The sequence below is a fragment of the Leptonotus elevatus genome, chromosome 17, assembly GCF_054856555.1.
Source record: "Leptonotus elevatus isolate MCC_2025b chromosome 17, RoL_Lele_1.0, whole genome shotgun sequence".
Lineage (NCBI taxonomy): Eukaryota > Metazoa > Chordata > Actinopteri > Syngnathiformes > Syngnathidae > Leptonotus > Leptonotus elevatus.
In genome coordinates, this window is record NC_141255.1 from 12,196,040 (window position 1) to 12,223,878 (window position 27,839).

A 27,839-nucleotide genomic window follows, 5' to 3' on the forward strand; every position below is an offset into this window, starting at 1 on the left:
GGACCGACTGAATTACCTGCTTGGCAACAATCAATAGTCATTTATGCTTTGGAAGCGACTTGTTTTTATTCATATACTGGACAGCGAATACATGAATCGACAAAATCATCAAGCACTCGAGCCACCTTGTCGATTGCTCCGAAGAACCTTGTCCGCTTTCGATGGCAAAATGTGTTAGAGGCTATTTAGTCGTGTCTTGGAGTACACTTTGAAAGCTGACTGAAGGTAACACGAGCATAACAGTACAGTACGTTGGTCTCCTCGGTGTGTGTGTGTGTGTGTGTGTGTGTGTGTGTGTGTGTGTGTGTGTGTGTGTGTGTGTGTGTGTGTGTGTGTGTGTGTGTGTGTGTGTGTGTGTGTGTGTGTGCGTGCGCGTTTACAAATTGGGCTGCTTACAACAACAACAAAATCAAAAAAAGTGGTTCTCGTCTAGTTTGTAACAGCCTAAACACAAGACACTACTTAAGAAGCCTGTTCTTGGGAGAATTTAATACTAGATTTGACATTAATGCACATTTTGCACATGTGTATAGGACAATACGAGCAAAATATTAAATTTTCACAATTATAAATCACCTTGAAATTGTATTTTTGTCTATTAACATTCTCACTTCCTCTTTACATTACATATGAACATTTTAATATCATTAAATAGTGCAGTGTAGGACAATATATATTTCTTTAATAAATAAAGTATTTTCTTAAATGTAAATGTTCTAAATATCACCTTGGAAAATTCAGATTCCGATTTGTTTTTGTCTCATGTTACCAATTTTCACATTATGACTTCTTCCACACTACCAATTTTTCTTTTAATTTTCTGACCTTTATTTTTGAAGCCGCATTTTTTTTCCTTTTAACATCACCACTTCACAACATTTTGACTTTTCCCCCACAAAATGCTCCCACTTCTTTTCGTAATATTCCTTTCTTAATCTCAAAACATAGCAATATTTTCTCATAACATTACGATCATTACGATATTAGGATCTTTTTTTGCAACGTTAACTTTTTCTGCAATTACAACTTTTACAGCATCACCACTTTTTCTTGTAATACTCTGACCTTAATCTCGTAACGTTGCATTTTCTCGCATTACCACTTTTTTGCAACTTTACGACTTTTTATCTTTTCGCAACATTCTGACTTTTTTTTGTGTGCAAAATTCCAACTTTTTCGCAACATGTCTTCTCGTACTACCCCTCATATGACTCATTCAACAGCATTCATTTTTCATATGATATTCCCACCTTAATCTTGTATTATTATTTTTTTCCTCGAAATGTCGCAATTTCCTGCGGCGTTTTCCGGACTAAATTCTCCCGAGAACAGGGCGCTACATTTATTATGCGGCCAAAGTTCACAGTGTTTCACGACTCGAGCCTTCAAGTCAACTCACCTCTTCACAGGCTTGGCACAGTTGTAACATTCTGTACAAATAGTTAATAGGAGCCGTGCGTTTCTACTCAGAAGCAAATAAAGCTGCATTGTGGAATGTCGCTGCTCGATAAACACGCCTCACATCCATCCATCCATCCACTAAGGACTTTTCCAGGAGTATAAATGTATCATTTTAGTGTAAAAAGGAAGCACTTGAAATCAGTGGTAAATGTCAGTGATGATGAATGGAAGCTGCTATTGCTGATGATAGGTGCTGATAGAAGGTATTATCCCTCAGGGTATATGGCACTTTCTTCAGGCAGGGGCGAGGGCGGCGGCAAGGGGGCTAGAACTGCGACGTTTCGGTAAACGAGATGGCGTCCGTCTTGTCGACGGCGAAGCCCCCGTTGACGTAGGATTTCTTGTCACACTCGTCGCCGTCCGGCGTGACCTCCAGGGCGAAGGGGTTGGTCACGTCCACGTCTGAGATTAGGTCCATCCTCTCCAGTTCGCTCTTGGAGAGCTTCTGGACGATGCCGGCGCCGTACGCGTCGCCCAGGACGTTGATCATGGTGCGGAAACGGTCTCTGCGGCAGAACCACATGTAGGGCCCGCTTATGGACTGGAATATTAACAAGACTTTCCTTATAATGTTAAACAAATGTGAAGGATAAGCGGGATGGCATTTAAAAATGTTCTACTAATATTCTGACTCTTTCTGATGACTTTTATATTAAAACATTAACCTTTAAAAAAACAAACAAAAAAAAAACAACTTTTTTTCTCTGTCTTTCTTAATTGGCAAAGAGGAATGGTGCAATAAAAGGAACATGTCGCTTTAAAGTGAAAGTGTCAGAAATGGCGATGAACAGCTCACAGGCCAAATGGATGGAAACGTATCACTTACAGCAACCAATCCACAGCGACGATGAGCGTGACATCACTGGCAGGCAGTCCAACGGCTGTCAAGACGATCACCATGGTGACCAGGCCGGCGTTCGGTACGCCTGCAGCTCCGATACTTGCCACTGTTGCGGTAATACTGCAACAAAGAAGCAATGTGTCAAATGTGGGGCAGTGATTCAGTGATTCAGTGATAAGTGTCGTACAACTACATCAAGTGGTAAGCAAAGGAATCACTATTAACTCATTCACTACCATTGACGGCTAATAGACATAAAAAATTAATTTGAACTATTTCTATTAGTTTAACATTTTTTCCTACTTTTGTTAACAAAAGTATGAAAACCTAGATTTTCTTTTAATGTACTAGAACAGATATAAAATTTGTGATTAATCGTGAGTTAACTAGTGAAGTCAAAAATTGTAATCGCTGGATGCGCCTAATTTTTAATAATCTTTTCTTTAAAAGAAAAAAAGTATTAAAAATAAAAAAAAATATATTTTTTTTTAAACATAAAATTATTACAAATTAGGGGCATCAGGCGATTAAAATTTGTAATCGTAATTAATCGCATGACTTCACTAGATAACTTACGATTAATCACACATTTTATATCTGTTCTAAATGTACAAAAAAAATTATAGGTTTTCATACTCTTGTTAAAAATTGGGAAAAAAAGTTAAAGCAATAGAAATAGTTCAAATTAATTTTTGACGTCTATAGCTGTCAATGGCATTAAATGAGTTAAATATGGAAAAACATGGTAACCCAAAAATATTGTTCACAGTAATATGTTGTATGTGCCCTCACTCATGGAATTTTGATTAAGATTGCCTTTGAGTGCAAAATCCTCCTGTTTTTCTCCATCTCAGGGGACGGCCATTTTGCCACTTGCCGTCGACTGAAAGTGACGTAACAGTTGCTCAGATATCAACCAATCACGGCTCAGCTTTAAAAAAACAGGTGTGTGGCAAAAGTGAATATTTTGAGGGAAAATAAGTGTAATTTTATGAGAAAGTTCTGAATCTTATGAGGTCATAATGTTAAGGAAATAAAATGGTAATATTAGGAAGACAAAAGTTGCAATGTTATTTAAAAAAACAATGTTATTGTTATGAGAGAAACGGTTGTAAAATCTAACAACGGTAGAGTTTTAAACGAAACATTTCAGTCGTCAAAATATTGCATTTTGCACACACCCCCGCCCCTCCTCCCGTAGGTGAGCGAGCATCATACCTGATGGTCACAATCTGCCCCACGTCCAGGGCGTAGTCATTGAGCTGCGCGATGAATATGGCGGCGACGGCCTCGTAGAGCGCCGTGCCGTCCATGTTAATGGTGGCCCCCACGGGGAGGACGAAGCGGGTGATGCGCTTGTCCACGCAGTTGTTTTCCTCAGCGCAGCGGAAGGTGACGGGCAGGGTGGCAGAGCTGCAACACACCATCTCATCACAGGAGGTAGGCCAAGGCCAGTCTGCCGTTTATAACACGGTTCACCCACCGCAGCATATAACTTTGACAATAAAGTCCACTGGCTTAATGTTGACACATAATGAGAAAATTCATTGACAGGCTAACACTTAGCATAGACCAGGGGTGTCAAACTCATATTAGCTCAAGGGCCACATTGGGCAAATCATGGTATATAACTTAAATGCAATTGGTGTCAATAATATGTAAATTTTCGCTACTTGTGGGCTAGCTCTACATTACGGGGCTCAACTGTAATTATATTGTTCCAAAAAATAACACGAATGCAAATGGAACACAGCTACACTTTGCCTGTATGAGTTCCGGGCGTGTTGTAGCGACCTGTTTTGCATATGTATTGTTCCAAGAATGCATTGTGCGGCACAATTAATGAAGTTATAAAGACGTTAATCCTTCTCATATGTGTTTATGTTGCCAATAATTTAATTTGCGTTGTATTTAGCACGTTTATGTCGGTCTATGATTTTCTTTTATTTGATTTTTTAACAAACCGTAACTTTAGGTTGTGTGTAAAATAATGACATCCAGGGCAATTCCACGTATAAGCTCATCTGAGGATTGCTTGTGAAATTATTAATTTTTGTTTTGATTGTGGCCAGCTGATTAATTGGTCCGACTACTAATTATTATTTGTTTTTTACTTTACAAAATCATCTCGCGGGCCGGGTTAAACCCTTTGTGGGCCTGATCCGGCCCGCGGGCCGTATGTTTGACACCACCGGCATAGATAGTCGCGGTGTTGTAACCCTTTAAGCAATAGACTTAAATGGTGCAGCTACGCATGCAGACAAACATAATAGGCACAGGCACATATTCCTTATCGTCAGCAAAGAGTGACTAATATCACTGCAGTTTACAGGTAAGGAGAGAGCTAAACGTTTTTGGGAACGCCGTTTTGTTTTTCTACAAACAATCAGTTCAAACCAGAAGTGGGATTTTTGATTAAATTCAACCCGAGAAGGTAGAGGGCGATTGACGTGAATGGTACCTGGAGGAGATCATGAGCGCTGTCACCAGCGCCTGTGCCATCCCCAGAGTGAACGTGTACGGATTCTTCCTCACAATGATGAAGAAGATGAGCGGCAGGCAGACCATGGCGTGGATGGCGAGTCTGTATGAGGACAAACGCGCCGTTGGCCATTCAAAGCATGCGGCAAAATGTCACGCATGTTACGATGAGTGTGTGTTGCCGCCGATGTTGGATAATGGCCTTGGTGTGTATTTGTATCCTTCTTGAGACCTTACCGCAGCGAATGCACTGACCCGTGCTTAGATTTACAGGTGTGAGCTTATAGCTGTCATTACGCTATGTGCAGGTTGAGCAGTTTCGAAATGTCCTTGCCTTATCTGTGACCACTGGACGAGAGAATTGGCCAAAATGTCAAGCATAAATTCCACCTCCCCCGGCTTACCCGCTCAGCACCGTCACCATATAAAGACCCATTTTGCGGAAGATCTCCCAGTCTTCCACCTCGATAATCTTGGCAGCAATTAGGAACAGGATCCCGATTGGCATGTAGCTAAAAAAAAACAACAGAAAATTAAAGGTATTTAGCGACAAAAATTGTCAGCTTTCCGCAACCTGATGGAGAAAAAAAATCTCACGTCAAGCTGTGCAAAATGTATGACATGTTAAACAGACCGAAATGACGACGGTTCGTGTGTGTGATATTTTGCTGCATGCTTTGAATGGTGTAAATAAGCGCGTGTGACTGGGAACGTAAGTAACAGGTGACAAAAAAGTAAACATCCCTTTTTAAATTCTGCCTACATTTATCCAGCACAGCCAAAATGGTTTTAAAATGGAAAAACTCAATGGCGCGTGACCTACCACATAATAATATGCACCAGTTTCATGGTGGCGTCGTTGAGGGCATCGAAAAACTCCAGAAGGATGCGTCCCTTGTCACCCATCTTCCCGATGACCAATCCGAACGCCACGCAGAATACGATGAGGCCCAAAACGTTGATTCCGTCGGAGTACGAGCCGCTGATTTTGTAGTCTTTGGTGATATTCTGATGACAGCGAGCACAAGCGGGTCATTCTTTCACATTTCCGTACATCTTCGAATGAAATTTATAAACAAATAGCTGCTCAAAGAAATTTTGTAGTCGCCCACATTTCATTTTTAAAACCAACATATTGGCCAGGCCTTATTTAACACATAATAATATAATATAAATATAAAGTACACGGTGTCGTATTGTGGCAGACCTGGTATTTGTAAAACTGACATTCGTAATTTACGTGTCACAAATTCACGATCAACTCTATAACAGAGTAGCCTACCTCCACGGCAGCCATGACGGTTGTCACAAGAAGAGTAATGTTTGTGACCGGATCCCTCTGAGGGGGCTCCAACTCCTTGCGCTTGGTTTTGTACTAGAGTGAGACACTTGTTGGCGTTAGCTGCACGTGACGTGAGGACCACCCGCTGGTGTACGTTTGCTTACCTGTTGGAAACAAGCCTGCACCAAGTTTTCCGGAAACATGTTTCTGTTCATCAGAATTGAATAGGATTAGGAAAATGCCGTGACACAAACACAGAGCCGTCATGTTTTTTTAAAAAAAATTTTTAATGTAAATAAATACTTAAATGACACACCTGAGGAGGTCCAGCAGCGTGTCAACGGTGGTGACGTTGGGCGTGATTCCGGCTCTGTCGATATGCTGCGCCGTTTGAGAGACTCCAGGCTTGATGGTCATCACCAAAATAATGCCTGCCAAGAATCCACATGAACGCCTTCAGGTACCTGCTTTTATTTGACCAGGAGTCCCCCGACTCGGGGTGTTAGAAAAAATCGATTCGGCAATATATCGCGATATTACAGCACGCCATTCTCGAATCGATTCAATATGCGGCCGAATCGATCTTTAAACATCAAATTGTTATGGAAATATTCAACAAAATGATTCACACATTAAGCATGTAAGAATGTTATATTAATGGAACATTAAGTCTTAGTATTTTATTTCACCTATTTGTTAAATGCAGTGGTTCAGTAATAAGCCTGAATTTTCAGATAAATAAATACATTTTCATACAAATCTTACAGTGTACATGTACAAGTTTACTGATTTGTATTTTCTAAATTTGAGTAAAAAAAAATAAAAAATAAAATCGCAATAATCGATTTATAGAGTCGTATCGGGATTAATCGAATTGGATCGGGACCTATGAATCGTGATACGAATCGAATCGCCAGGTACTAGGAAATTCACACCCCTACTCCTGACTCTTTTATATATATATATATATATATATATATATATATATTGTTTAATGTGGAAGTTGAACTCACCAAGAATAACAGCAATAATAGTTGTGGAGAAATAGTAGATGACAGCTCGCAGGCCGATCTTGCCTGACACCTCCGAGTCCAGGGCTGCAACACCTGTGCACATGACGCAAGTAACATTCAGCACAGGCGTAATAATTCCCACTGGTATGATTTGTGTTTTTACCTGTTATCATGCTGGAAATGATCAGTGGGAGGATAACCAGCTTTAGCATTCGCATGAGAATCTCTCCCGGGAAGCCAAAATACTGCTTGTGGAGATGGGACAAGGAGGCGTACTCCCTTACTGCAACACCCAGACTGATCCCTGCAATATCAACAGAATTGCCTGCTTAATGCAACAACAAGACGCTCTAATGGTAGAGTACAAGAGTTGTGTTCCCATTAAAAAAAAAAAAAAAAGGCTCAACTAAGCTATTAGCAATTGATTGTAACAACGGCATATGGCTCTTATAGTGCCAGTTTGATTGAATGCAACCATTACAAATGACAAAAGCACATGAGACTTTAACAAATCTCACGAGACTTTAAAAGACTTTATCCGTAATGTGACTAGAATGAAGTATTATTACAATACAGTAAAACAATAATGCAGGATAAAGTAATTTTATGAGGGGGAAAAAGTCCCGTTAAATGAGTAAAGACAAAGTAATCATGTGAGAAAACTTGTACTCTTACAAGAATAAAATGTAATGTTACGGAAATACATTGTTGCGAGAATGAAACAAACTCTTTGTGGGGAATAAAGTCGTCAGGGTATGAAAATAAAGTCGAAATATAATGAGAATAAAGACGCAATCTTGTATGAATAAAAACTAAATAATATAAAAAGTCAGTTTTACCAAAATCAAGTCTAAATTTTGTGAGAATAGTCATAATGTTATGAGACTAAGGTCATAATCAGAGATAGGAAAACCAGGTCAAGAAACCTGCCAGAGTTGGGCTCTAGCCGCGGGTGTTTCTCGTGATGACCTCATTTACCTGCCGGTTTAATACGAGCACCTGTAGCTAAAACCAAACTGTGGCAGGGGTTTTACTTTCTGGACCTGGATTTGCCATCTTTGGTCATAATAATACGAGAATAAATTTTAAGAAAATAAAGCCGTAGCCTACTCTTGTTCAAATAAAATTGGAATGTTACAAGAATAAAATTGTAATTTTACCCAAATAGAGTATTAATGGTGAGAGAATTAAGTCGTAATTTTATTAAAAATACCCATAGTGTTACACGATTCGATATGTAATTGTGTCAGAATAAAGTCCTAATGTTATGATAATAAAATTGGGGCATTAAAAGAATAACGCATTACTAAAACAAAAAAGTTGGAGGTCAGGAGTTGCTTTATGGTGTGAACAAATATATATATATATATATATATATATATATTAAATCATATTAGAAACAACAATTGAAATGTTAAAAGAATAACTGTAATGTTACGAGAATAACATATTGCAACAAAAGTCGTAATGTTTCAACGATAACTTATTGATACAACAATTTAGCCCTACTGGGAACAAAACTCGGCCAGGGAATTTTTGTCGTTTGCAAAATGCAGCGATTCCTGTCCGTCGTATGTTGACTGAGGGCGGCAGTGCCTACGGCAGCCGACATGCGCAGATTAAGATTTTTAAGAACCCCTCATTATAACAACAAATATTTACACTGTTACAATAGTAAAGTCATATTACAACAAAGAGTGAGAATGAAGTCATTACTGTCGGCTACAATTATTTTTTTAATGTTACGAGAATAACACCGCCATCAAAAAGTCAAAAGCCTATTACATGAATATTAAGTCCCTATTGATTAAAGATAGTAATTCTGACTTTATTATTGTGGTCGTATTTTTTTGCAATTCCTAATTGTGAACACACTTTTGATTGTTTGCAAATGCAATTGGTGGCATGCAGTAAAACCTGCACTGTAAAAAAAAAAAAAACTGTAATATAACAGAATTTTACTTTTTATTTAATGGAATAAAATGTCAAATTCAACTTTAAAACCCTAGAAAGAAAAAAATATATATACACTGAGAAATTAATTGTAAAAATGTGTAGTTTTACCATTACTTATTTGTGAATTGACTTTTTTTTTGTGTGTGAAAATAACTACAATTTCTGTAATGTCCTATAGATGGTAGCATTCATTGTATTAACATTAATTTTAACAGGACAGCTAATGAGATATACACTGTAACAAAAAAATTGTTTTTAGAAAATTGTAATTTTCCAGCAGCTGGGGCGCCCTTAAAAATACTGTGAAATAACAGAAAATTACTTTCTCGTAAAAAAGAAAAACGGTAATAGAAAGCTTGAGAGGGTGAGTAATATGCAAAGCAAACAATTGGACTTACAAATGCTGGAATCAGCACTACCAGGTCTACATTTCATGAGGTGTAAAATACATAAAAACGCCAGTGGCAGCGTGTGTCAGTGGTAGATTGGCCGTCTGGTATCCCTGAGGTTGTGGGTTCGATTGTTCGATGGGTTGAAGTATCCTTGAGCAAAATACTGAACTCCTAATGCTGTGTCAGCAGAAGGTGAGTGACTACTGGTAGAGCTTCGTAAGGGGTAAAAATGCTATACTGTATACATGAATTACCCTAACAGTAAACTGTTGCAATTTTAAACCCAATATCTAGTTGTTTTTTTAACAGTTATTGGTCATGTTTTGAAAAATTTATCACATTATTTTTTTGTCATATACTGTTATATTACATACAAGCTTGTTAAAATTATAATTAAAAACTACTTTAATTATGCAAAAAAAAATTTTTTACGAGAACGTAATTTTCACAGTAATTTCTGACGCCCCAGCTGCCGGAATATTACCGTTTTTTTACGATTTTTTTTTTTTTTTTTTACAGTGTGAGAGGAACTACGCCTTATTAAAACAGTGCACCCAAGTACTACTTGAACGGTGGCGTCCTGTTTTATTTTTTTTCTCACACATTTTGCATGCTCCCCCAGGTGACTCGGTAGAGAAAAGCTCCCCCACCCTTCATAAAGCATCACGTATGCGCTCAGCGTGTACCGCAAAAGAGGCTGAAGGATAAAATGGAGATGGATGCGCATGCATACCGAGCAGCACTGATACCACCGTGGCTATCAGCAACCAGTTCTTCTTCAGCAAGCCTTTGCAACTGACGCGTCGTCGCCCTTTGTCGCCCATCATGTCCATGGTGGTCCACGAAGAAGGTCTTCCCCCCCTCCTCGCTCGGACACAAAAGCCGGAATGTCACGAGCAGATGAGGCTCTGCTGCGTCGCGTCAGACGCTCTTGATGGCCAGCGACGGAGTGAGCGAAGGAGGAAGGGAGGGGAGGGGAGGGGGGTTGAAACAGGAAGGATGCGGAGAGCCCCCGCTCCCCCACAAGGTGTCCGAAACGTTTTCTCCTCGACGACTGGGTGTTAGAATCCAGCACAGTGATGGAAAATTCGGGGTGGGAACTGGGAACATGCACAGGATGAGACGAGGAAAAAATATATTTAGTTGACAATAATATAATACCCCCCCCCCCAGCAAAGCAAAACATTCACGAGAAAGGTGAGATTTCATTTCATTTAAGTCGTAATATGAGGACGAAAGGTCAGATAAGGTAAAGTATTACAATTTTACAAGATTGCCAGGTGGTGTACAAACGCAGATGGCGGATTCAGGAGAAAACAACCAAGAAGACAGTATTTATTTAAACAAAAATAACACGCAAGCCTGAGAGATATGTAAAGCAGAAGAAAAGCCACATGACAAAAAGTTACGAATGCAGGAGACTCCGCCCACCAACGCTCTCCATGCAGATTGCAACAGCAAGAAAAAAAAGCAGAGCGCAGGCATACGACATTAATGTTGTAATTAAATTTTACGAGAAAAAGAGGTCAATCTTACACGTACACATTTGCGGTTTTATACAACATTAAAGTCATATTATAACAAAATGTTCGCAATGTAGCTGTCAGTGTGACATAGTTTTGCAATATGTAAATGTGCTTGGATTTAAGTTAATTTAGACAAAACATTATAAACAATCAGTTTGTATCTATGCTCTTAGTTGGTGAAAAGACAAAAACAAATTGCAATGTTGTGGCTTTCTCATTAATTTGAAAGCGTCTTTGACCTTTTATTTGGAAGGTTCAGCCGGAAGTGTTTACTGACCGACTTGTCGCCGCCTTCACATTGAAGGGAGTGTCTGCGCTTTTTTTTTTTTCCTCCCTTTTTTTTGAAAGCTTAACCAGACAACTTGTCTTTCCTTGCCGACCTCACTCTCACCAGACTGGTTCTGTACTTTAAAGACCCTCTTACAAAAAAACAACAACACACACACACACATATATATATACACATACTTGCGTGAGGTGGGCAATGACTGGAAGTTATATTGTCGTATAACAACGAGTCGCAGCTTTTTACCTTTTTTGGGAGTTGCTGACTGGCTGAGTGTTAGCTGGTTAGCTCACTCGCCACATCAGCGAAGACGTGTGGATAAGATAAGGGTGGCAAGAAGAAGAAGCAGAAGCAGCAGCAGCAGTGCGTATGTGTGTATCGGGGGGAGCTGGCCTTCATTAGACCCCGCGACGACGAGCTGGAGAGCTTCCACACCCCCCCACGTTCGTCTCTTTCCCGGTGCAGCATCCCGTCGAGATGGGTGAGTCGCTAAGCTAACAAGCTAGCCTGTCAATCCAAACCACCATGGCCTGTATATATGTATTTTTAACATATACAGTATATACATAATGACGCCATCACAGTTGCTATGTTATTAGCGATGTGGGGTGGGGTGGGGGGAGCCTTTGCGGGCGGGGTATCTTGTGTGTGTGATTAGGATGCTGCATTGCATCGGCAGTAAATAGTGTCCTGCTTCTCGAGAGGCTTGGGTGTGGGCTCCATCCTCCGAAATGGCACCGCCGGCTGCGCTGTTGATGGTGCAGATGGCACTCCTCCATCTTTTACAGCTGTTACGCAACGCAGTACGGTTGCATATTACTCCGCTGGAATATTTCCTTCTTCATTTAGGTCAGGGCTCGGCAAAGTAGGGCCACGTATGACCCGCTAGTCAGGACCAGCACAGCCTTCTCTGCTTGCAGAAACACTTTCACAAGCACTGACCTACGTTTTGAATGTAAATTGTAATATTTGATCCATGCATTAATCACATCTTCCCAATTCTTCATTTCAGAGGGTTTCTCTTGGCTGAACTGCTTCCAGTATGTGGACGTTCGATTTATTTGTCTAATCAGCCTCTATGGCCTGCCGCACACTAAGCAATTTGAATGAACTGGACAAACAAATTACAGTTGGCGACTCACCCTTGCACATGTATTGTTGGAAAGCGCAATATAAATATGGTATGACTTGGCAGCAGCCGGATGGATCTCTCTTGGTACCCTTTTTTTGGAGTGCTTTTCGGATTAATTTCCAGTCATTTCAACGATAAAAGATGAGTGTGTTGAATTCGATAGGGAACAAAAATCTCGGATCTCAAAACACTACTGTACGTACTGTATACATTTCAATATCATATGTATTAGGATAAAACTGCCTATACTACAGTATTTTTCATCTAAATGTTCTACATATAATAAAATTTTCGCATTAGCTTTACAGATGCCCTTTCCGCATCGCAGGCGGTGCGCTATGTGGTAAGAATCGCAGCCAACTCTCAACGGAATATTTTTTGCTTCCAGACAACCTGAGTGACTCCTTGGCGAAGCTAAAACTAGCGTCCACAGACAGCGCCTCGGACAGCGTGGAGAGCTGCCTGGACTGCCTGCTAAAAGCGCTAGTCAACAACAGTATGTACGCTTCGAAATGCGTTCGCCCGAGATCTGGTGATCCTGTTAACTGTGTGTGTTTGGTCCAGACACAGAGGCCACTGTGAAGATCCAGGAGATGGGCATTCTTCCCCTGCTCTCCACCCTGCTAAGCCCCCAGTCATCCTGCACTCCTAAAGTCGCCAATATCATAGCAGAGGTGGCCAAAAATGGTAAGGGTCCATCTCCAAGGTAAAGGGGCATAGGTAGTCAACCATTTTGTTTTGAAGCAGCCATTTTATAGTTCTTTTGAACCACGTCTAGTCGACAGATTGGGTGACACTCAGTTTGAGCCACCCTGGTCTATGACTGCAGTCATTGATAGTGCTTTCCTCCCTAGAGTTCATGCGGAGTCCCTGTGTGGAAGCCGGCCTCATCCCTCCGCTCATTCAGCTGTTGAACTCCACCGATCAGGAGCTTCTCCTGCAGACGGGCCGGGCTCTTGGCAACATCTGTTACGACAGCCGTAAGTAGCTCTGCCGTATGAACGCGGACTCATAAAGGGCCTGATGCTGGTTTTGGGTTTCAGGGCCCAACAGGTTGCCAGCATTGCGCGCTTTGGAATGTGACATTTGCTGGGGGAAAACGCAGAGCCTTTAGTAACGCAGTCTTTATGAGTCAATCTGCATCAAAACATTCAAACGTAGTATGTTTCCTGGAAATACAAATGGCAAGCATCGGACAGCATCCTAGATGGTAGCTGATTTGTTTTGTTTTTTTAATCGCCACAGCACAGCCTGTTGTCAAGTTTTAAATACCAGTTGTCGTTTCTGGCGTTTTTCGTGCTGAAAGGCTTGCTCAGCTATGGAAATTCAGTGGGAAGTGACGGGTTTTTTTTTTGGGGGGGGGGGGCTTGATTATGGAGTCAATGGTGGGCGTGTAAAGAAGCATGGCCCTCATCCTTTTGCTGTGTAATGTTGGTGGAGAAAGACAAAAGTGCTGCGCCTTAATTAGTTTCTTATATAAGCATTCACATGTCATATATATTTCTAATATTAGCATTTAAAATCAACAATAGTGCACAATGCACATTTAATCGCAATAATTTATAACCTGCAGACGTGGCCGGGCAAAATGAGCACATCATCTAAGGTGTCCATCCTAAAAATGTTATCAACATTTAAATTGATAAGGATCCGATACGTCCATCCATTTTCTGTGCTGCTTATCCTCACTAGTGATAATTTTTTTTAAATATATATATATTTAAAAAAACTTCTTGCCAGGACTTTAAATTAACAAAAGAATGTATTCTTTGACACATTTCTTTAGATTTGTTGTCTACACTTTTGGTTGACTGTATTACGCTGCAGGGATAATGTATAGAACAGTGGTTCTTTTCCTTATTTTTCTTTTCTTTGTGGTTGATTTGTGTCCCGGCCTCTTTTGTTTTGCAGATGAGGGCAGGAGTGCAGTTGACCTGGCAGGAGGGGCTCAGATAGTAGCTGAACACATTAAAACCCTCTCCCAAAATACAGAGCCGGAAAATGAGAAGCTCTTGACAGTCTTTTGTGGCATGCTGATGAACTATAGCAATGATAATGGTAATGACCGTCAGATCAACTGTCATCTAATACGCCGGTGTTCTCCTGTACGCAAAAAAAAAAAAAAAACGAGGGATTTTTCATTCTTCTCCTTTCTGCCATGCTCTGCTATTCTTCCAGCTTTACCTCTGAAAATTAGAGCGATTTATAAGCTACAGAAACTAATGATAACATACCGCATACTACTCGCGAGCCAATAAAAATGGACCTGCGACAAATTTGGGGCCCTTTGGTGGACACAGTCTTGAATGGCGGGCTTCACCAATGTCTGTCTGATTCTACGTTCCCAACTACACCCGCCCCCTCCCCTCTTTAGATTCTCTACAAGGCCAGCTGATCAGCATGGGTGTGATCCCCACTCTGGTGAAGCTGCTCGGCATCCATTCCCACAACGCTGCCCTGACAGAAATGTGCCTCATCGCCTTTGGGAATTTAGCCGAGCTCGGTGAGTTTAGCTTCTCAGCCCACATGCAATAAAGAAAACCCAAATCCATCTGTATCCGGATATGTAGTTCAAACTTGATTGCATTCAGAGAAAACCTCAAGCTTGCTTTTGAAGTAAATGGAAGTGGTGAAATTATTTTAACCCTAAAATGGCCGCTTTATGGCAATATGACTGACAGCAGCACCTACTTATCCTAAAAAACAATCTCCCAGGCAAATTAAGATGCCAAGCCTTACTGCCTGTTCTAAACTAAGCTGACGTTATGCTACGAGGAGACGACGTGCTTTGCGATTTGTGATGTGATTCCCGTTGTCTCGTCAGAGTCTAGCAAAGAGCAGTTTGCCTCCACCAACATTGCCGAGGAGTTGGTGCGCCTTTTCCAGAAGCAAGTGGAGCATGAAAAGAAAGAAATGATATTTGAGGTTCTGGCTCCCCTTGCAGAGAATGGTAATGTGCCATTTGTGTGTGCGTTAAAAAATAAAATAAAATCATACACAATGAAAAAAAGCTTTCCAATTGTACTTAATTGGTCCGAAAATTTTCATTTATTTACTGCAACTAATATATCTTTGTGCATCTATCAATGCCAGTGATGGGGCATCGGCCCAATACTGATACCCGTATCGGTACATGTTGCACATCTCTATACGATTCCTGACTCATCGTTGCCTTCGCTGTCGTCCAGATGTGATAAAGTTGCAGATGGTCGAGGCGGGCTTGGTGGAATGTCTCCTGGAGGTGGTGGGCCAAACAGTGGACGGCAAGCGGGAGGAGGACGTGGCCCAGCTGAAGACGGCCTCCGACCTCATGGTGCTCCTGCTGCTCGGAGGTAAATCGCCACTTTTACAACTGCATTCCAGCTCCACCCCTGTTAGTAATTCTTGACTGTCTGTGCAGACGAGTCCATGCAGAAGCTGTTTGAGGGAGGGAAGGGCAGTGTCTTCCAGAGGGTGCTTTCCTGGATCCCATCACACAACCACCAGTTGCAACTGGCTGGCGCGCTTGCCATTGCGAATTTTGCCCGCAATGGTACGACTTAATAAGCTGGCGGTTTGTTCAATCATGTTGATAATTCAACCCCCAAATCCATTTTTTTTTTTTTTTTTGCTAGATGGCAACTGCATCCACATGGTAGACACTGGTATCGTACAGAAGCTTTTGGAACTGTTGGATCGGCACATTGACGAAGGCAATGTCACAGTTCAACACGCAGCTCTCAGTGCTCTTCGGAACCTGGCCATACCTGGTGAGTGGAGTCTTGATATACCAATCAAAAGTTTGGACACACTCTCTGGTGCACACGAGGGCCAAGATTCCACCGTGATCACACTGTGTCGCGTCCTACCAGTTGTGAACAAATCCAAGATGCTGTCAGCTGGAGTGGCAGATGTGGTGTTGAAGTTCTTGCAGTCAGAGATGCCGCCGGTCCAGTTTAAGCTCCTGGGGACTTTACGCATGCTCATCGACACACAAGGTGAAAGTCTCATTCTTCTTGTCATAGCAATACAGTAAGACCCTGATTATCACCGCGTGATATGTTGCAAACCCTCCCCGCAGTTGGTGAAAATCCACCATAAAGACAGACCATGTTTGCTGGTCATTATAATATAAGAAGCTGGGAAAGAATGTAAAAAAAAAAAAAAAAGGAGATTGCTGTGAACTGCAGATTTTCAGTAACACATTTAAGATAACGGGTGATATATTTGGGGGAACCGTGTTTGGTGTCACAACAGAATACACGGGCGGCCAATGCGAACGCACTGAATCTGGCTCATTGCTTTCAGTGGAAGCAGCGGACCAGCTTGGGACCAACGGGAAACTGGTGGAGCGGCTGGTGGAGTGGTGTGAAGCCAAAGATCACGCCGGGGTGATGGGCGAGTCCAACAGGCTCCTTTCTGCTCTCATTCGACACAGCAAGTCCAAGGTCTGACAGCCATTTTGGTGACTCGCTTTGACCGGTCGTTACCAGGGGTGTCAAAATTAGTGTGTTAATTTTAAAGTTTAAAGTTAAATCAGAAGTGAGGCGTTTTCTTTATCTGATCGGTCCAGAGCTCCTTCTCGTTGCTATTCAGATGCAGAAGGTGGGCGAATTCCAGTTGATGATGTCAGACGCTTCCTCTGTTCGCTTGCCAGCCATTTATGCACAAAGGTTTCATTTTTAACAAATAAGCTTTTAACTTTTGCACAGGAAGTTCAGAACGGCCCGACCTTAGCCTTGATGCTTGCCTCCCTGCCCTTCTCAATCTTCTCACAAGTTACACAAGACTTTTACCTTAATAATTCTACGCACTTATCTTTATTACGATAAAACATAATTAAATGAGTACAAGTCAAGCCACTAGCTTGATTATATCTTTTTTTTTTTTTTTTTTTGCTATCTATGATTAAGCAGCATATCCATATCCCTTTAGCAGGAATACGTTAAATAATAATGCATTTATTTGTGGAGACTGGGGTCAAGTTGTATTTTACAATTTTAAAAATGTGCAGAATTTAACAAGTTACTTCACGGTATAGATTAGATAGCACTTAATATGAAAAGAAAAGTGCACTGAGCTGTCACTGTCTTACAAATGCAATTATGCCATCTAGTGGCAGAGAAATGACCAACACAAATCCAGATCACACTTTTCACAGTACATCTTTTTTTTGTTATTACTCAATTTTATGAATTATTATGAAGATGCAGCCATATTTCTATTAGTTAAAAAAAAATCCCCCACTTTTATGTTAACAAGAGTTTGAAAACTGTACATGTTATTGTACATTTAGAACAGATATAAAATATGCGATTAATCGCGAGTTAACTATTGAAGTCATGCGATTAATTGTGATTAAAAAATGTAATCTCCTGACAAGTCGTTCAAATATATATATTTTATAAATGTGCTTTTTCAGGAAGTCGTCAGGACAGTCATCCAGGGAGGAGGAGTCAAGCACTTGGTCACCATGGCAACCAGTGAGCACATGATCATGCAGAATGAAGCGCTGGTGGCGCTGGGTCTGATTGCGGCGCTAGATTTGGGTGAGGACAATGACCTGCGTGCAATTAGAATTGGTGCCCAAAATGATGAACTGTTCTTACCATCAATTCACAGTTGCAGCAGAGAAGGACTTTGTGGGAGCGAACCTCGTTGCGGTGCTTCACAAGCTCCTGTCGGACGAGAGGAGTGCGCCGGAGATTAAATACAATTCCATGATACTCATCTGTGCCGTCATGGGCTCTGGTGAGACCACACACACGCAAAAGATAGTGGTTTCGTTTTGTTATTTTTGCAGACCTAAATGGCGATCAGTATTCCACTTTATTTCAAGAGCAAATATAGTGCTGATGGTTATTAGAGAGCACCGCAAGATGGAAAGGAAGTAATGGAATCGGAAGTGTTAGTGGAACAAATCACAGGCTAACGTAAGAATTTGATCGCTCCAATAATTTGGGTGAAGCTGGTGACAGCACAAAAGCCATATTTTGATGTTTGTGTTTGATTTTTACTCGGCCTACATGGCCATCCTGCATATTTGAAGATGCAAAATCAGACGCCGCAATTCATCACAGGTTTGATAAATCACCTAGCGAGTGCTAAATTAATCTATTAGTCGCTATGGGGTGGAATCCTTTTATAATCTCCAAAATCACTACTTTTCAGGAAATGGGAAACGCCACCTTGCTTGAGTTACCAAACATGGCATTTTTCAAGTTGGTATGATACTGTATATAATAATAATAACAATAATATTTGCCATCATATACTGTTTGACACCAACATAAAAACACAAATACCAACCCCAAATCATGTTAAATCACTTGTTATTGTCAAACAAACATCTTGAGGTGACATAATGCCACACGGCTTCCACAGAATGAAAAACTGGAGTTTTACGACACTTCTCAGATACTCTGCTGCCACCCGCTGGCCGTTTTTTGTAATACCCACCATTGCAATTGGGAGCAAATGACTTAATACGGATTCATGTTAGTCTTGTGGATTGATCGTGTTTTGAAGAAGAAACTGGTCTCTTCTCTCTCTCAGAGCCCCTCCACAAAGAAGTCCAGAGCCGGGCGTTCATCGACGTGGTGTCCAAGCTTCGCTCGCACGAAAATAAGACGGTGTCCCACCAGGCGTCGCTCACGGAGCAGCGGCTAACCGCCCAGAGCTAAGCGGCCGGGTTCGCCGTCAACACCCCCTTCCCGGCCTCCTACACCCGAATGCCCTGCACCTGATCACACCCGATGAATGCGCTGCCCCTTGTACTGTAAGCCCATCGTCATGTGCCAAGGTACCATGTTGCATTAACTGCCAGACAGACATCCCCTTGACTCATGCGCTAAGGACAGACTGAATATGGCGTGACATTTGAGACCACAAAAACGACAACTTTCGATTTTATTGAGATGAGCTAGCAGATTTCAACGCACCAGTCGTTCTTCAGTCCTTTCACTTGTACATGCTAATGTCACGGTGCCAAAATTCTCACTTCGATACTACACCTGCATAAAGTACCTCCATATGGACACTGAAACAACACCACCACTCAAAAAATCTAAAATATCAGTAAAAGCAATGGAGTCCGAGGTAGCAAAACACATAAATTAAAATGAGTATTTTTTAACAATACAAAATATTGTGCACTGTAAAGATTATAAGTAATTATTAAGAATATGTGGTAATTTTTCATTTTAACGGTGAGGTATCACTGTACTTTTGTAGTACCGGTTTACCGTGCAGCACCCTTACAAAAAAAGCTGCCATGTTGAACACATTTGGCCAGTTTACCCCTGACACAAGAGTGGGGAGCCAGTTTCAGATTTTTTTATTTAAAAAAACACACACCCTATATACTACTCATTAAGAGTTAAGGATAGTTTGATGTGTGCATTCAAAAGTTTACAGGTCAAATTAAGTACACCAGTTTATCCAGAATTTTCACCTAAAATCCCCAATTTTTTGTGAGTAGTATATCCGACCCACGCACAATAGGTAGATTCCCCAGCCTTGTACTAAATATAGGCTGTTTCTTTAATATGTTGAGGTTTGAGTATTATTTGTATTTGTTTTGTTTTTTTGCCGCATTACCTCATAGATCGGCTGTTCATCTACTTAATTGCAGAGTATCAGGCGTCTATGGCGGGGATCCTTTTGCACAGAACCCAGCCGAAAGGCAGGACATTGAAAGTTTTTAGGCATGTCTATCATGAGTTGAACCACCAAACGTTTTTAAAAAAGCGCCTGTCTGACCATACACAGGAAGTCAGCCATTTTAAGGTCTTTTTGGCCATTTCCGGGAGTCCTCCAGGATGAACTTGTCCACGAGCTTTTGTCTTGTTACGCTGAACAGATTAAATTGCGAAACATTTGCATTTTCATCATTACGTTTGGGCGCAGTCAGCTGGGTATCTGCTAAAAGAAATGAACACTGCAAATTATTTCACACCCTTGTCTGTGTCAGTGCAGTTTCTACTGTAGATGAAATTAATTGTTGACACGATTAACCAGAAACTATGGTGTATGTTCAGGACATAGTAAATACAGATCATGGTTATGTTGTTCTTGCCCCCCCGCCTGTGTCACTGCTACATTGTCGAATACCTGTTGAGATATTATGACATCATTCATTGAGAGCACAAAAGCAACAACCCCCCCCCCCCAACACCTTTTTTAAAAACACTTTTAGCAGTGAATAAAAGCGCAGCTAGCGTCTGTAATCAAATGCACATTAGTGAAGAAATGCATGAGCCGCCGCCCCAATGGATCTCTGAAGATTGCTTTATCATGTCACATTGCATATACTGTAAATCTTGGCATGTCCCGATCTATAACAAATGTTACCATATGTTACGTTGTTGGATTTTTTTTTTGTAAAAAAAAAAAAGTGCGAATGGTTATTTATCAGATTTGTGCTCTTAATGAGTTGTATCCATAGCAACAGCGTAAAAGTACTATAAACGTAAATGTTTGTTGTAAATGTCAAAAAGTTGTACATTTGGAGGATTGTAACAGAAAATAATTAAAAGATGATAGCTAGTGGGGGTCAGTGTCTTTGTTTCTTTATTACCAGAACTAAAAAAATATTTTTTTACGATGAAGAATGATGTAGTGATGCAATACAAACCACAAACGGAACATGTTGGTTATAATTGTTTTTTAAGTCCCTTCACACAATCTTGTTTAACATTTCAGTCATTTATTTTCAACACAGCCCCATTTTCAAGGTGATAAGTGAGAACATATAAATAATGCCTATGTGGGAAACACTGATCTAAAACAACCCGTTAGTAAGTAGTCAGTGATAATTTTTTGAGTAATTCAACATGTTTAGAAAAAAACATGTACAAGATGCTTGTGTCAGGTTTGATTCAAGTGCAGAAACATAACATATGTCACGAATGGGCGGCAAATATAACATTAAATGAACTAAAACATGCCAGAACCAAAACTACATTTTTTAAAACAGGGCATTAAATGACCGGTACTTGAACCCCAAACCCTTCACAGCATTGAAGACCTTAAATGACAGTTGTTAAAATAACACAAAAAAAAAAAAAGCCCGTAAAATATTGAACACTGAAACAACTAGTGTTACGTGAAACATTGCCAATTAAGAGTGTGTTTTTGTTTTGTTTGTTTTTTCTTGAGGGGGGGTGGGGGGTGAATTGCACACCCTCAAATGGTTCATGGTGTGGTGTGGCTCAAACTCAAAACATTGAACAGTGAATAGCTTATTTTTTTCTACAGCTGACGTTATACTAAAGCTAAATTCTAATGTGGTGGTTCTCAACTGTTGTCACTCCAGATTTTCATGGAAGATAAGATCCAGCTTTTTCCTTTTCTTTAATAATAGCCTTTGAAATGGCGCCTGCGAGTCAAAGGCTGAGCTGCACTATGTTTTGTTTACAGCGTAAACTAGCGACTTAAGCAGAAGTGAGTAATGTTTCCTGTCACTTAGCTAATATGTGGGAACTTGGTACACCTCCATATTGTACTGAAAAAAAAATACGTATACAAATGCATTTAACTTTTTTTACGAGCTTTCCGTGACCCGCCAGTTGAGAACCACTGGGCTCATGGATCATGTGTCACACAAACAAATAATCTAACTACAGTATAGCAGGGCTTTGTTATGAACTTCACGCATTATGGAAAATACTGATCTAAGGTTGAAAGCATTAATCAAAAAGCTCTATCAAAACCCCAGTCATTTGAATCCCTCAAAAATCAACAGGCACACCTTTTAACCGCTCCCAGGTAAGCTGTGTATTAGCCATGTTAGCTCAAAAATGCTAACGCTGCGCTGCTAAGGTGGGACCGAGTTACTACCCGTCTGCACTAGCATGCTTAGCCTGGTAAGCTAACAAGGTTAGGTCCTGTTTGCACACATTTTTGTAATCTTATTGCTCTTTTTAATGATTGTAATGGTAAATAGAGAACTAGCCAACTTAATGGGAACAGTGTCTCAACTAAAACGGTAATTAAAGACAGGCAGTGTTTTTCTTTTTACAGGTGTACTGTACATATTTTCTTTCACACAGTAGTAGTGCCTTAAAAAGGTGCTGGCTTAGTGAGTAGTGCAGGTGACTGTCCCCTTCATTGACGTCCTCATGGAGGCCTCAAATCCTGCAGCTGACTCGTCAAAATCCGCTAGAACAAAATCAGAGGGGGGAAAAAAAATCTACTCAGGTTGTTTTTGTGAGTGGCAAATACTCAAAACTTCTTTTTTGGGGCTTGGTTGTCATTGGCAATAATTTGACAAATGGCCATCGCAATGGGGGGAAATGAAGATGTACTCGAGTAGAAAGCAAGCGGTCACAACATATTTAAAAGGAGACGTCAACCCCAAAATTTTGCCCAGCAAAATCCAGTAAACAGGTGAGCCATGGTTGGTCGTTAGCTTTTAACTATCTCATTTTTAGTCTACAGTAATTGACAAAATAGACACCAAATCCCAAATTAGAATTCTGCTTTAGACTAGTGGGGTAATAGAACATATTCTAAAGAAAAGTTTTGGGTTGACTTTCCCTTTTAAGCAATGTCACAATGAAGACACAAAGCACTGACGCTAGCGCTAACGCACGAAATGTCCTGGCTGCTCTACCAATCGGGTCACCACGACAACAATGAATGTGATTCTCCGAAATACAAGCTAGTGCATAATGACGACATTTGATCTTTTATGAAATTGAGATATGTTTTTGTACAAAAAAAATGACTGGTGGTGCAAATTAACGTAGAACTATTTCACATCAAGCCAACCAACACCCACCGGTTACAAACACACATAAGCATGTGCCTCACGAGTAGTACGCCGCAGCGTTCTTGCCCGAATGTGGCGGGGGTCGACGTATGGAGAGTTGGGGGGGCACCCTGATGAAGCATGTGGAAGGGGTGGGGTTGGAGGGGAGAAAGAGGGGTGAAGTGATTTCCTGTATTGCCTGCTTGTGGAACCTCTAAAGTCGAATTTGTTCTCAAGCCAACCATAGAACAGGAAAAACGCAGGTGGAAATTTTTGTCATTATAAAAATAAAAAACAAACAAAAAAAAAACGGATACCATAACGAGGAAAAATGTGAGGACGACCATGAACAGCAGAAGGAAACTTATCACAAAGATGGAAAGTTCAAACGATGGTATATTCGACTTAAGAGGTTCTACCACATCCTGGTCAGGTAGCAAAACAGAAGCTGCAATGTGCCGAGATGACGACGGACGGATTGAAAAAACAAAACAAAAAAAACAGCATCAATGGCGTTCCGATCGTTTCCTTACCAGCTTGCGCGCACAGCCTCAATGTCACTCACTAAATTCTGCGCCAAACAAATTCCAAAGATCTGTGGAAGGCGAATTAGCAATTTTTAAAATAAACTACGTTAAATTAGAGAACAGTGAAATAAGTTGGCGAGACTGACTTGGAGCAACGCAACACCGATGAATATCCCCGCCACTAAGGTAAGGTTGTCCTGCAGCCACTTCTCAAACTGCGGCACGCAGCCTTTCACATTGATGTAATCCTTCTGCTCAGAGTCCTGCGGAACGCAAACAAATTGTTTAGTTGCAGTATCACACTGTTCCTTTGATGAATATGTGATTAATAATGTCAATTAACTCATTCACTGCCATAAGTTATTTCTTTTTTTGATTAAAAATTTGGCTCTACAGGCGATATTTTTTTTTTTATTGTAATTAATCGTATGACTTCACTAGTTTTTTTTTTTTTTTAAGAAAAGATTAAAAAAATAAAATAAAATATTATTAAAAAATTAGGGGCAACAGGCGATTACATTTTTTTTATTTTAATTAGTCGCATGACTTCACTAGTTAACTCACGATTAATCACAAATTTTTATATCTGTTCTAAATGTACAATAATTTTTTTTATAGGTTTTCATACTCTTGTTAACAAAAGTGAAAAAAAAAGTTAAACTAATAGAAATAGTTCAAATGAATTTTTGACGTTTATGGCCGTCAATGGCAGTCAATGAATTAAAAAAAGAAAAGATTATTAAAAATTCGGGGCATCAGGCGATTCAAATTTGTAATCTTAATTAATCGCATGACTTCACTAGTTAACTCATGATTAATCCGAAATGTTTATATCTCTTCTAAATGTACAATAAAACAAATTCTAGGTTTTCATACTCTTGTTAACAAAAGTGGAATAAAAAGTTAAACTAATAGAAATAGTTCAAATGAATTTTTGACGTTTATAGCCGTCAATGGCGGCGAATGAGTTAATGACACACGTACCGGTTTTGCTCGAATGTCATATCCACACTGAGTGTTTATTACATCCTCCTAAAAAGAAAAAAAAAAGCACCCATCTTTTTTCAGTATCAATGAAATAGTCATGTGTTCGACTAGGAGACTATTCACATACTGCGGGATCCTTGGTGCAGCAGGAGAAGGGAACGCCGCACTTTTCCCGACTGGGGTTTCCATCAGTGCAATTAAAGTAGATGTTGAGGTTCCAGTCGTCTGCTCCAAAAGCGCCGCAGCACTCCCACTGAAATGCAGTGATGGTAAAAAAAAATAAAAATAAATAATACATTATTTACAGTGCCTATTTTAGGCGCACTACAAGCAGATGGATGCGGAAATATTCGATCAAACGGGGCATTAAAAAATAGCACTCTATCACAAGGTGTCAAATTCAAGGCCCGGGGGCCAGATCCAACCCGCCGCATCATTTTATGTGGCACACGAAAGCAAACCGCGTGTGTCACCTTCCTCAATCCTTGCTTATGTAACAACATTTTAAATAGTCGTAAATAAGTTTTTTGTTACCCTTTTTACAGTTACTTGAACAACAATTCAATCATTTATACAATAACTGCAATATTTCTAACTATTTCAGATTTTCAAAACAAGTGAGCCATTCATTTGTTGCGTAAATAATACGAGACAATAAAATAGTTGATTTCACCTTCATAACAGCCCAATGAGGCCAGCCGTAACTACAAAGTGGCCCACGGCGACAAGGAGTTTGACACAGCTCTTGTATGTCATAAAAACAAACTAATGACATCATTAAACAGACCGTAAAGAATTTATTAGGGGCAGTGTTAACGCAGACAAATGGAGACGGTCACAACTCCTCAGTATGCTGCAGTAATGCTAATCATTTTTCATTGGATAAAATTGTGAGTCAGTTAATGATGTTTTGTATTGTTTGTTAGCATTAAGCTAAGCAGACTTTCCAAAGGCAATGGATGTGGTTGTTATTAACTCATTTACTGCCATAAATGCTTTTTTTTTTAAAAGATGATTAAAAATTAAAGGCAAGAGGCGATAAATGTTTTAAATTGTAATTAATCGCATTACTTCACTAGTTAACTCACGATTAATCACAAATCTGTTCTAAATGTACAATAAAAAAATTCTAGGTTTTCATACTCCTGTTAACAAAAGTGGGGAAATAAATTAAACTAATAGAAATAGTTCAAATGAATTTTTGACATCTATAGCCATTAATGGCAGTGAATGAATAAAAAAATTAAAAGATTATTAAAAAATTCGTCAGGGCGTCAGGCGATTAAAGTTTTTAATCGTAATTAATCACATGACTTCACTAGTTAACTCACGATTAATCACAAATCTGTTCTAAATGTACAATAAAAAAATTCTAGGTTTCATACTTCTGTTAACAAAAGTGGGGAAAAATTAAACTAATAGAAATAGTTAAAATGAATTTTTGACGTTTATAGTCGTCAATGGCAGTGAATTTGTTAAATACAAAACATGCAAAAACAAAGATGTTCTTAATTATTTTTTAAATAAATACTGACTATATGATTTCAGCTTACATATTCTTGAGTGAAATCGATGAGGTTCTGCAGGTCGATGTCGTCCCGGTAAGCTCGGATGTTGTTGTTGATGAACAAGTTCAACTGGTCCTTGATCCAATCCTTGAAGACGAAAGCCAGGATTCCGGTGGTCAGCTCCAGAAAAAAGATGATTCCCAGGAACACTGAGAACTGCGAGGGGAAAAGATTTCAGCCGTTCCCGGTCAGTCGGCGGTTATCCTTTACGATCGATTGAAGGCGAGCGCTCGCAAATTGCGCGCGACATACAAATTTGAGCAGGAAGGTGTTTTCCCGCAGCGCTCCGATGCATCCGGCGAAGCCCAGAATAAACATGACGCCACCAACTACCACGAAGAGCCACACCGGGTCCAGACCTCCCAGGTCTGTGATGGATGAAATGTTGGACAGAACCCCCTGGATGAGACACAAAGCAAAGCATCATCTGTCACACAGCGGGAAACTGCAAAAGCCCCAAACGGCCAACAAGTTGGACTGAGGGGAGACAAGGGGCTACTTAAGCAAAGTGGAAATCGCGCTACACCAGGTAAGAATGAGGTAAGCTAATATTTAAAATCACAATATTGCTTGGTAAGTCATGTGTGTATAAAAATAGCCCTCATTTGTACTCACCTTCTCACTCCATGCCCACAAGCCAATTCCAACCAAGCCCATGCCCAACAGCTGCAAAACAAAGCAACACATTAAATTAGCAAAGGGGGAAAAAAAGGACTCGATAAAGACTACGTTTGCCATGGGTGTTGAAATACATTTTAGCAGCAGATGTATGTCCATGAAAAGATGGAGAAGCTGTAAATGTAAGCAAAACATGGCGGGAAATATATAAAATATCAATAATATTGTCGAAAGTGACTTGCAGCAGCTTCCCACAAAACTTGTGCTTGATGTCTTTGCAAGGCTGACAGTGAAGGGCACCAAAAAGCCGATTAGCAGCTGTCACCCATCTTTTGGTACTGCACCAGCAGGGCTCCATTCCGTTATTTTCGGAGCAAAACGCGTCTTTTAACGCTATTTGGATTAATCCCGATTTGAATAGGAACAGGTGTGACGACGCAGGCCTCCTCGCTTACCCAGAAGAGGATGTTGAATCCAAAAATGAAGTATTTGATGCAGCAGCTGACTTCGTGGTCTTTGTAGTGATTCCCTGACATGTTTGCTCATCATCGGCTGGTAGAGCGACAGAAAAAGAAAACAAAGAAATAAAATGTAGCACAATTGAAAACAAAAACACGGGCGGGCCTGCTTCACGGTCTTTGTGGAGCGGGTTCAAGAGGCACTCCACGGATACGTCTCATCACCATATCCGCTTGTCGAAATGTCCTCAAAAGGCGTTCCCTGACCAGTTTAATGTCATGATAAGGCGGTCTCTTTGTACGTAAGCACAACGCAATCCGAATGGCACGCACGCCTCGTTTCAATTGTCGCTATTTAGTCAAAGATGTGTTCCTTTGCTTTGGGATAGTGTGCCCGACGGAAGGCGGTATCGCCGAGGCAGGTGCTGTGCTCTCATTGTACGAGGGCAACATTGAAGGATGCCACGGCGAGCCAATCAGAACGCAGGATGAAATTAAATTTCCGGTGTATCATACATAATTTCCTGTTAAAAACAAATACATTATGATGATGATTGTAATGAATAACTTGAATTAAAT

At 40.4% G+C, this 27,839-nt stretch overlaps 3 protein-coding genes across 7 annotated transcripts; 1 reads left to right on the top strand and 2 right to left on the bottom strand.

The window, feature by feature from the left end:
• Positions 1-37: 37 nt before the first annotated feature.
• Positions 38-10,476, bottom strand: slc1a1 (solute carrier family 1 member 1). The gene is made up of 12 exons (XM_086059255.1): positions 10,160-10,476; positions 7,242-7,382; positions 7,079-7,171; positions 6,382-6,496; positions 6,230-6,272; positions 6,066-6,158; positions 5,607-5,791; positions 5,188-5,295; positions 4,764-4,886; positions 3,521-3,715; positions 2,288-2,422; positions 38-1,967 (listed from the first exon to the last, which is right to left on the bottom strand). The coding sequence occupies exons 1-12, from the start codon at positions 10,257-10,259 to the stop codon at positions 1,727-1,729; spliced, it is 1,572 nt and encodes a 523-aa protein (XP_085915381.1). The 5' UTR covers positions 10,260-10,476; the 3' UTR covers positions 38-1,726.
• A 773-nt stretch (positions 10,477-11,249) lies between these two features.
• rap1gds1 (RAP1, GTP-GDP dissociation stimulator 1) lies at positions 11,250-20,896 on the top strand. 4 transcript variants are annotated; one of them, XM_086058540.1, is made up of 15 exons: positions 11,250-11,719; positions 12,759-12,866; positions 12,935-13,057; positions 13,225-13,350; positions 14,282-14,428; positions 14,745-14,873; positions 15,195-15,320; positions 15,559-15,702; positions 15,771-15,902; positions 15,985-16,119; positions 16,222-16,347; positions 16,658-16,797; positions 17,772-17,898; positions 17,972-18,100; positions 18,905-20,896. In XM_086058540.1, the coding sequence occupies exons 1-15, from the start codon at positions 11,716-11,718 to the stop codon at positions 19,030-19,032; spliced, it is 1,824 nt and encodes a 607-aa protein (XP_085914666.1). In that variant the 5' UTR covers positions 11,250-11,715; the 3' UTR covers positions 19,033-20,896. The 4 variants fall into 4 exon arrangements, with proteins under 4 accessions (XP_085914666.1, XP_085914667.1, XP_085914668.1 ...); XM_086058541.1 differs by lacking the exon at positions 15,195-15,320; XM_086058542.1 differs by lacking the exon at positions 14,282-14,428.
• A 103-nt stretch (positions 20,897-20,999) lies between these two features.
• Positions 21,000-27,699, bottom strand: tspan5a (tetraspanin 5a). 2 transcript variants are annotated; one of them, XM_086058544.1, is made up of 10 exons: positions 27,258-27,699; positions 26,800-26,850; positions 26,437-26,583; positions 26,170-26,340; positions 24,744-24,869; positions 24,614-24,661; positions 23,776-23,892; positions 23,636-23,697; positions 23,133-23,233; positions 21,000-22,510 (listed from the first exon to the last, which is right to left on the bottom strand). In XM_086058544.1, the coding sequence occupies exons 1-9, from the start codon at positions 27,336-27,338 to the stop codon at positions 23,161-23,163; spliced, it is 876 nt and encodes a 291-aa protein (XP_085914670.1). In that variant the 5' UTR covers positions 27,339-27,699; the 3' UTR covers positions 21,000-22,510; positions 23,133-23,160. The 2 variants fall into 2 exon arrangements, with proteins under 2 accessions (XP_085914670.1, XP_085914671.1); XM_086058545.1 differs by lacking the exon at positions 23,133-23,233.
• Between the last annotated feature and the right edge of the window lie 140 nt (positions 27,700-27,839).

Coding starts and splice junctions, on each gene's coding strand:
- slc1a1 (XM_086059255.1), bottom strand. CDS start 10,259: ATGGACATGATGGGCGACAAAGGGCGACGACGCGTCAGTTGCAAAGGC. Junction 7,383..10,159: donor GGTGGTATCAGTGCTGCTCG/GTATGCATGCGC, acceptor TTGATATTGCAG/GGATCAGTCTGGGTGTTGCA. Junction 7,172..7,241: donor CATTTCCAGCATGATAACAG/GTAAAAACACAA, acceptor TCATGTGCACAG/GTGTTGCAGCCCTGGACTCG.
- rap1gds1 (XM_086058540.1), top strand. Junction 14,874..15,194: donor TGGGAATTTAGCCGAGCTCG/GTGAGTTTAGCT, acceptor TTGTCTCGTCAG/AGTCTAGCAAAGAGCAGTTT. Junction 15,903..15,984: donor TGCGAATTTTGCCCGCAATG/GTACGACTTAAT, acceptor TTTTTTTGCTAG/ATGGCAACTGCATCCACATG.
- tspan5a (XM_086058544.1), bottom strand. CDS start 27,338: ATGTCAGGGAATCACTACAAAGACCACGAAGTCAGCTGCTGCATCAAA. Junction 23,893..24,613: donor ATGACATTCGAGCAAAACCG/GTACGTGTGTCA, acceptor TGCGTTCCGCAG/GACTCTGAGCAGAAGGATTA. Junction 23,234..23,635: donor GAGGCTGTGCGCGCAAGCTG/GTAAGGAAACGA, acceptor ATGCTTCATCAG/GGTGCCCCCCCAACTCTCCA.